This window comes from Cyprinus carpio, chromosome B17, assembly GCF_018340385.1.
Source record: "Cyprinus carpio isolate SPL01 chromosome B17, ASM1834038v1, whole genome shotgun sequence".
NCBI classification, from domain to species: Eukaryota; Metazoa; Chordata; class Actinopteri; order Cypriniformes; family Cyprinidae; genus Cyprinus; species Cyprinus carpio.
In genome coordinates, this window is record NC_056613.1 from 2,975,196 (window position 1) to 2,983,665 (window position 8,470).

Below are 8,470 nucleotides of genomic sequence, written 5' to 3' on the forward strand. Positions count from 1 at the left end.
AAATGTTAAAATCGAAGACAATTGTAATACAAGAATTTTTAAATAGCACATATTTATCAGGACTCTGCAGCATGTAGATAGGAGGCTTTATGTTATTTGTCACATTTGAAATTCGTTGTGTCAGTACATAAAATGTAAATAATAAAATCTGATAAAAGCATCTACCAGATGTGTAAATGTGACTTGCGGTCACTGCATTAACATTTTTGTGGCGCGCCCTCTAATGGTGAACACGTTAAATGTTGTTGTGTTGCTTGGATACCTGATAAACTACAGCGACACATTAACATGAATAACCTACAGAAACCTGAGCATTAAGAGAAGATTTGATAGAGACGTGGAGCAATAACAGAGACAAGTGAGTTTTTGTACATTGTGCCAGTTTACAGAGTGATATATTCTCATTTTTCGTTACAAAGAGAGTTGTTGCCTTTAATTGCTTTATTGTCTAATGCTATATCCATAATTTCATTTTGTGTCAGGATGAATAAAATGATGAAACATCTACAGGACTTGCTGATTTAGTCAGTCAATCATATTTTGATTAATGTCTTATACCACTATATCTTTTATGATCATATATTCACAATTTTGTTAATTTATAACCAAAATGCGTTGCATTTTATTACTATAAAAAGTTAATGAATATCCATTGTGCCCAGCAAACAAAAAGTATGTTCTAAGAACGTATTGTTTTTTTTTTTTAAATGTCTAGTTTTTTGTTTTAAAAACTTCTCTGAACATTCTAAAACAAGTACAGTAACTAAATTTAATATAGAATATCAGAATATCAAAGGAAACATTACTAATTAAAAAAAAAAGATCCATGAATGGTGTATAAAGTTTTTTGCTTTTTAAACATTTTGAGAATATTATTAAAACCAGAATCAGAAATCCTTTTTATGAACATTCTAATGTTACTGGAAGAACGTTTGTTTATAACTTTGAGAGAGCCTTGCCAGAACATTCTGTTAGCTGGGTGAATGTTACTGTTGCTATGGATACATTCAGGTTTGACTGACTGACAGCGGTTTGGCAATGGAGGAGTCTGTAATCCAGCAGCACCTCACACACTATAAGCAGGCCACTGAGACGGCGCGTGAGGAGCTGGCCGTCCTGCAGACCAAATACAACAAACTCCAATCTCAGGTCCCTATATTCACTGGTCATTTGTGGTGTTTTGGATGCACATTCTTTATGTGAAATATCTAATGCTGTTAACAGCTCTTGGAAAGCCAATCCAAAGTTGCATCTCAGGAAGAGACTCTGAAAAACTTAAGGGATGCTGTAGATCGACATAAAGAGAAAGAGGCGAGGCAGGAGTCTCTCATCAGCTCGCTCAGAGAACGCAACTACAACACAGAGCAGGAGATGCTCTCCATCACCTCCTCCAAAAGCTTCATGGACATGAGAGTACAGACACTTACAAAAGAGAACGAGGAGATCAAGGGGAAAATCATGGAACTTGATATCAAATCAAAGTGAGCATTTACTGCACACTACTAGTCAAACCTCTGGACACACCTAGAATCTCTTTGTTTTATAATTATACAGTTTTCTATATTTTAGTGTAAGGGTCAATTAGCTTGCACCTCTCTTAAGTCACGAGGTCCATTCTGGGATGCTTTTTTAAACAGTATTTTTTAAACTTCTGTAATAAAATGTAATTTATTTATTCATAATTGAAATTATTTTTTTTTTTTTGTTTAAGTGTAATTTATTTATTCATAATTGAAATTATTTTTTTTTTATTTTTTTATTTTTTTTTTTTTATATATTTTTTATTTTTATTTATTAAGCAAAAGTGTAGTGTAGTGTACATAGTCCTTAGGCTTATTATAAATTAGTCAGTCAAAGCAACATCTTCATGTGATTTTATTGTATAGATTTTCTTTTATTAATCACTGTCATCAAATATTTGCAGACAGTATTTTGCAGAATGCAACAAGGCAAAACAGGAAGCTGCTGAGACCAAGAGAAGATCTGATGAGTTTATATCAGCAGTGGCAAACAAAGTCTCTGTGAATGTGGCAGGAGAGGCGGATCCTTTGGATTATATCATATCCATGGTAAGTGTTTTCACATATGCTGTTAACCAGTATTCTCATGATCTCTAACATATCTCTCTATGATAAGTTGGACACCAGCTTCAAGGAGAGAGACCGACTGAAGAACTGCATTTGTGCTTTAGAGGAGAGTGTGAAGTTGTACGAGGTGGAGTGTAAAGCCAGCAGAGAAACAGTCAAGAGACTGGCGACTGATGTAGAACGTGAACAGTCGCTCTCAGCCTCCAGAGTGAATGAGCTGAACTCTAGCAGACAGGTATCTAACAGATCAAGAATGTAAAGATGCTACGAAATGCATGATATTTTGTGAGAAAATGTGACATGCTCAAAATTATTTTTTTTGTTGTAAGAATTGGATATAATCTCCCTGAAGAAACTAAGTTTGGAGAGGGAGAACCAGAGCCTTAAAACCTCCCTGCAGGAGTCTGAACTGGCGCTGGCGTCTGCACAGCAGAGCTTTCGCCACTATGAGAATCTCTCTCAAGATCTACAAAATAAACTCCACAGCTGCCAGAAGGAAGCCCAGGCATCTCACAGCCACCATGAGGCCTTCATGAAGAATGTGGAAGCTCTGCTAGAGGATGAGTCTCGTCCTCTCCAACACACACAAAGTGACCTTTTGAAGGCACTTACAGCCCTGTGCAACAGGGAGAAAAGTGCGCAGAAGGTAATGTTTGCATTTCATATTATTATAATATAGATTGCGTTCCTATTTTTTCACTCCTGTGCTTTCTGTGTGCTCTAGTCTCAGCTGGAGATGGAGGGCAGGCTGGCGGAGGTGAAAGAGCAGTTGTTTAGACACAAAGAGCATCAGAGCAGCTCAGAACGGAGAGAACAGGAGCTGCTGGACAGAATCAAGAGTCTGGAGGACGAGCTGCTGACGGCTGGAGTCTGGAAAGATGGAATGAATCAGGACAAACAGCGTGTGAGGAACTGGATTTATTCTGCCCGAGCCTGTTACTGTTTCTAGCCACTGTGTATCATTTGGAATTAGAACATAAATTCGAATGTATCATAAATGTCTTCTCTCTCTGTAGTACCTGCGGTTGGTGGAGCAGCTCTCAGAGAAGCTGAAAGTGGATCGTGTTGCTGCAGATCTGGGATTTGATATGAAACTCGAGGCCATTCTTACACGAGCTGAACAGCTGAGCAGACAGGAAGGGACGGCTTTACTGGAGTCCAAGACACAAATCTACAGCCTTCAGAGAAAGGTGCTGACATGTCAGAGAGGACAGGAATGAATTTAGTTCTATGTTTCGGTGCATAATCTTTCCAAATATACAAGAATTGTTACAGGTTTCAGATTAATGCCCTATTTTATCAGAATTTATCTTGAAAAACGTTTTAGAAAGAGTGCAGAAATGAAAAATAATTGTTACAGATTTACAAACAAATGCCCATTTTGTCCGATTTTAATGCAAATGTCCTTAAGTGATATAAGTGACATAAGTTAAAATGTTAAAATAAGAAAAAAAAGTTCAGAAATGCAAATGGCAAAATAAAAAAAATTGCAGTTTATTTTTGTAATGTTAATAATTTAATTAGAAATGTAATTAAAAACAAACAAATAAACAAACAATTAAAACAAATTCAATTAAATTTTAAACGACTTTCTCTGTAATCAAAACAAATTCATAAAATGTATTATTTTTTTTATACTGTTCATTTATTTATTATACTTCTCATTTATTTTAAAAGTATTCAATGTAAAACCAGTGTAAAAATGCAAAAAAAAGTTTCAATATAAAATATAAACCATACAACAATCCCACCATTTTTATTATTATTTGATTAATTGGTTTATCATTTCCATCAATGGCTGCAGCTTAAAGAACATAAGGAGCGTTCAGAAAGTAAAGAGCTTCACCTGGAGCTGCTGAGGAGGAAGATGGTCCAGCTGGAGGAGGAGAAGAGGAGCCGCTCAGCTCTGGCGGTGGAGAAAGATGATGCTACTTTGGCCTGTAAGAAGCTCCAGAAGCGCGTGGATCGTCTGCAGGCGGAGCTGAGCACCTTACGCTTCTCCAACACCGAGCTGAAAGCCCAGCTGTCACACACCAATGAGCTCAAGGTACAGGGACGAGGCCTGGCCCACAGACCCTCACCAAAAAGAGTCATTTCAGCTTAAAATACAAAACAAAAACCATTTTTTAATTCAAAAACACAAATGTGACTCTGTAAATATATACCATTTTTACTGTATATGGTTCTTGAGTTATATGAAAATAAGATTCTATGGATAATAAAATAGATGATTTAGATCAGTGTTTTGGTTTCTGGATCCTTAAAGCATACAGATGGTTCATGTAGCTTGTAGAGCATCTGATTTGCAACAGTAAAATCATGCATTCGAGTCATCCATGTAGTGAATGCAACTGTGAATACAATGCAAATTGCTTTGGATTAAAGCATCTACCAAATGCATGAACATAAAAGTCGTGATGAAATATCAAGTAGTGAAATTTTCGTTAAGAATAACAAGGTTAAAACAAAGATGAAACATGCACAAATGAATTGTTCACAATAAGATCAATAACATGCATTTATAAAATAGGCTGAATTTTTATTTCATGCCATCTGTAAAAGTGCTGTTTCACATGAAGAGTGTGGCGATGCTTATCAGTGCTTAGTTTCTGCTGTCTTTGGTGCAACAATCAAAGTGATGGAACAAAACCAAACCATAGAGGAGCAGAGTAAGAACCTGGGAAAGCTTGAGAAGAACAAGGTAAAGACTGAGAAGAAAATGACCACCATCAAGTCAGAGCTGAAAAACCAGGAACTCAGAGCCAGAGATGAGATTCAGCAAGCCCAGAGACTGCTGGACACTCAGTCTAGTGCTATAGCAGATCTCACTCACACCGAAAAACAGGTACAGAGTGTGATACAAGACTACATATATACACTAGCGTTCAAAAGTGTGCAGTCCATAAGATGAAAGAAGTCTCTTATGATAATCAAGGCTGCATTTATTTGATCAAAAATGACAGTAAACACAGTAATACCATGAAATATTATTAGAGTTTAAGATAACTGTCTTCCCTGTCAATATATTTTATAATATAATTTATTTCCGTGATGCAAAGCTGAATTTTCAGCATCATTACTCCAGTCTTCAGTGTCACATGATCCTATGGAATCGTTCTAATATGCTGGTTTGGTTCTCAAGAAATATTTCTTATTATTATCAATGTTGAAAACAGCTGTGCTGCTTTATATTTTTGTGGAAACCGTGATACGTTTCCCCCAGGATTCTTTAATGAACAAAATAAAAAGTTCAAAAGAACATCATTTATTTGAAATAGAAATCTTTTGTAACATTGTCTTTACTGACACTTTTGATCTATTTAATACAGTACATCCTTGTTCAATAAAAGTATTTATGTGTTTTAAAAACTCTTTCTCACCCCAAGTATATATGAACAGTAAATGGATTACCTTTGTTAAAAGTAACTAGTATGTTCCTACATTGCAGTTACTGGACTTCTACATGGTGGTGACTCAGATGTTAGGGGTTGACTGCACAGGTTGCGTTCCAAACTATGAAGTTCTCAGAAGATTGGAAGTTCTGCTTCAGTCACGTCACTGTCACTGTCCTGCTCATCTACACCAGCATCACGCTCCTCACATCTGGGAAGCTCCAGGTTCCTCCATAAACGTCACTCATTCTCACGAGTTCCAACCCCCGGCTCTGCCAGCTCCTTCCAGTACAACCTCGGACAGCCCAGCGGCCCCCGGGGATAATAATAACATTTAATATTTATGACAGTAAATTACACTTAACTGTAGGGGCTCCAAAGTTACAAAAATAGACAAAACTACATACAGTTGCTTTAATGTTCATCTCATTCCCAGTTGAAGAGCCTGGATAGTCTGTGGTTTGGATGCTGCTGGTTTCCCCACTAGACTTCTTAACTAGCTCAACCAGCACAATTTCACTGGTCAAACAACAAGAAGTATTTCCTGTTTAAACCAGGATATATCTGCTTTCTGTAACTGCACCATTTTGGGAACAAAAAGCACCTCCTACTATTGATAGTAATTAAAAAGCAACCATGTATTGTGACAAAATAAATTTTGTGCATGCATCATATTAATGGCAAGTATTTCATTAAATATAAAGAGATGTTTACCATGTTTGTTGTGATAAATGAGACTCCACAAAGTTTAATCTGGGTTAATGGAAGTACGCAATGATTTGATGCGTTTACCCAGCGAACAAAAAACGTGTTCTAAGGATGTTTAGCTAATGTTCCTGTTAAGATAAAGAAATGTTGTTTCTGAATATTCTAAGAACATTCAAAACATCCAGTTAATGTTTTAAAATTTTAAACATTAGTGAGAACACTAAGAGAACATTCCATTTTATCATTTTGCAATCATGGGAAGTAACTTTTGAATGTTCTCTGTGTAAATACAATGTATAAAAAGCATTTTCAGAATGTTATCATTTTAAATGAACATTCTATTAATGTTACTGAAAGAGTGTTCATTCATAATAGAACCTAGTCAAGTTCTGAGAACGTTCCCTGTTAACTGGGTAATACAACCCTGTAAATATTACCAGCAAATCATTTCAGTGTTTAAACTGCAACTCCATCAGGAAATAGGTAAGAAAACAATTATGATTCACAATTAAACAAATTATGGTCATTCAGTCTTTAATTGAAATGAAAAATACTTAGCAGGTTATGTGTATATCATAGTAGATTTTCATTGCGAAGGTTTGCCTTAGCAAACTGTATGTACATAAATATCCTTTTCTTTGATATCAGTGGTTTACATACAGTAAAGTATATTCATGACAGTTACCTTGAATATTACAGCAGGTTAGTTAAGATCAAAAATGAAAAATAAACAATGACTAATCAAAAAAAATCAACAATTGTTTTAAAACCAAAGGATGACCACATGCCAAAAATACAATACATATAAAAAATAATTGCAATATAGAGTTCAAATTTTTTATCTTCTCTTTTTACAAGTTATTCATTTGATACAAGCAACCCAACACCTTTTAGTTTTTTCCAAATAAACTTGATCTTTCCCTGATTAAAAAAGGCCTGATTAACTCACGGTGTTGAGTTAATATCCTACGCTCTAGTTTCCTCCTTCATATCAAACATGGAAGAACATCAGTAGCACTTACAACACTGGTCTGACAGCAGTTTTCAGTGCAACAGGCTTGGTTCTAACATCTACACGAGACTCAGAGTGACAATCTGTAAAATCAGCAGCTGTATTTGCTGTACAAGGACATGATAATGGCTGCCACGAGACTCAGAGTGACAATTGGTATTGGCTTCAAGTTTTGGCTTATTTGTGTGGATGCCCGTTGGTGTAGCGGAGCATTGGGTGGAAGGAGCGGGCGAAGTTGTTGAGGTGGGCACAGCTGTAGCCATCCTCAGACGTAGGCACAAGACAGGCCACCACCAGCACCAGCAGCAGGATGATCTGCAGCGGCAGTGCGGCCCAGAGGACACGCTTCAGGAAGGTTCTGCACCAGGATGGTGGTTCTTCTTCGTCAGAATGGGAGGAACCGGATCCAGCGGCGTTGCGAGACCTGCTATACATGAGACGGCACAAGAGGTGGAAACGCTCAGATTTAAACTAGGTGAATGAGAGAAATTAGATTGGTTATCTAGCCATTCCTAACTGTAGCTAAAGAAATGGGCTTTGTAGATTCACAAAAGACTTCTAGACTTTCTCTCTACACTCTTAAAATGAAAGGTTCACTGGATATTGGGCATTGATGGTTCCATGAAGAACCTTTAACATCCATGGAACATTTTCATTCCACAAAAGGTTTTTTATAGTGGATAAAAGGTTCTTCAGTTGCATCTCTATGAAAATCCCCTTTTGGAACCTTTATTTTTCAGAATGTAAATATGCTTTTATATTTATTGGGTGGAATAATTTATCTATGCATATTTCTTGTACATTTGTTACAACACTGTTACTGTATATTACATCTGGGAACACATTAGCTGGCCAAGCTTGACACAGATAGAGTTAGTTTGAAGTCTTCAGTAGCATTTAAAAGCAAAAGGGCCATTTTAAGAGAGTTTTTGTATTTATAAATATGCCTTTTTTTTTGTTAAAGCGCTGTTAAACAGAGAGCATGCTAACAGGAAAAACAGCTCAGTTTTCAGTTTAAAGCAGAGTTTTCATTAATATACAGTGTATAGCTATAGTTTGTATAGTTATAGTTTGGGGGTGCTGTTGCCTAATGGTTAAAAAATATGCTGAAAAAACTAAAATGTTGTATGTTCAAACCCAACACGATGCAATTTATGAGCAATAAAATACTTGATTATTTTATATTTAATATATAAAAAATATACTTAATTATTTAACTTAATTATTTTATAATAAATAAACTTCTTGTAATTTTACCATGACCCACTACA

At 36.1% G+C, this 8,470-nt stretch overlaps 2 protein-coding genes across 2 annotated transcripts in view; one reads left to right on the forward strand and one right to left on the reverse strand.

Moving 5' to 3' along the window:
• The first annotated feature begins 215 nt into the window (after window positions 1-215).
• ccdc170 (coiled-coil domain containing 170) lies at window positions 216-6,151 on the forward strand. The gene is made up of 11 exons (XM_042743051.1): window positions 216-358; window positions 1,012-1,149; window positions 1,225-1,481; window positions 1,925-2,069; window positions 2,137-2,322; window positions 2,416-2,733; window positions 2,812-2,991; window positions 3,104-3,277; window positions 3,892-4,147; window positions 4,724-4,932; window positions 5,536-6,151. Exons 2-11 carry the CDS (start codon window positions 1,039-1,041, stop codon window positions 5,815-5,817), a joined length of 2,118 nt encoding a protein of 705 aa, XP_042598985.1. The 5' UTR covers window positions 216-358; window positions 1,012-1,038; the 3' UTR covers window positions 5,818-6,151.
• Window positions 6,152-7,358: 1,207 nt separating this feature from the next.
• syne1b (spectrin repeat containing, nuclear envelope 1b) overlaps window positions 7,359-8,470 on the reverse strand; it is a 108,145-nt gene continuing 107,033 nt past the window's right edge. Inside the window, 1 exon segment of the mRNA XM_042743048.1 lies at window positions 7,359-7,626. Coding sequence (XP_042598982.1) covers window positions 7,377-7,626 — 250 coding nt within the window. The 3' untranslated portion in view covers window positions 7,359-7,376.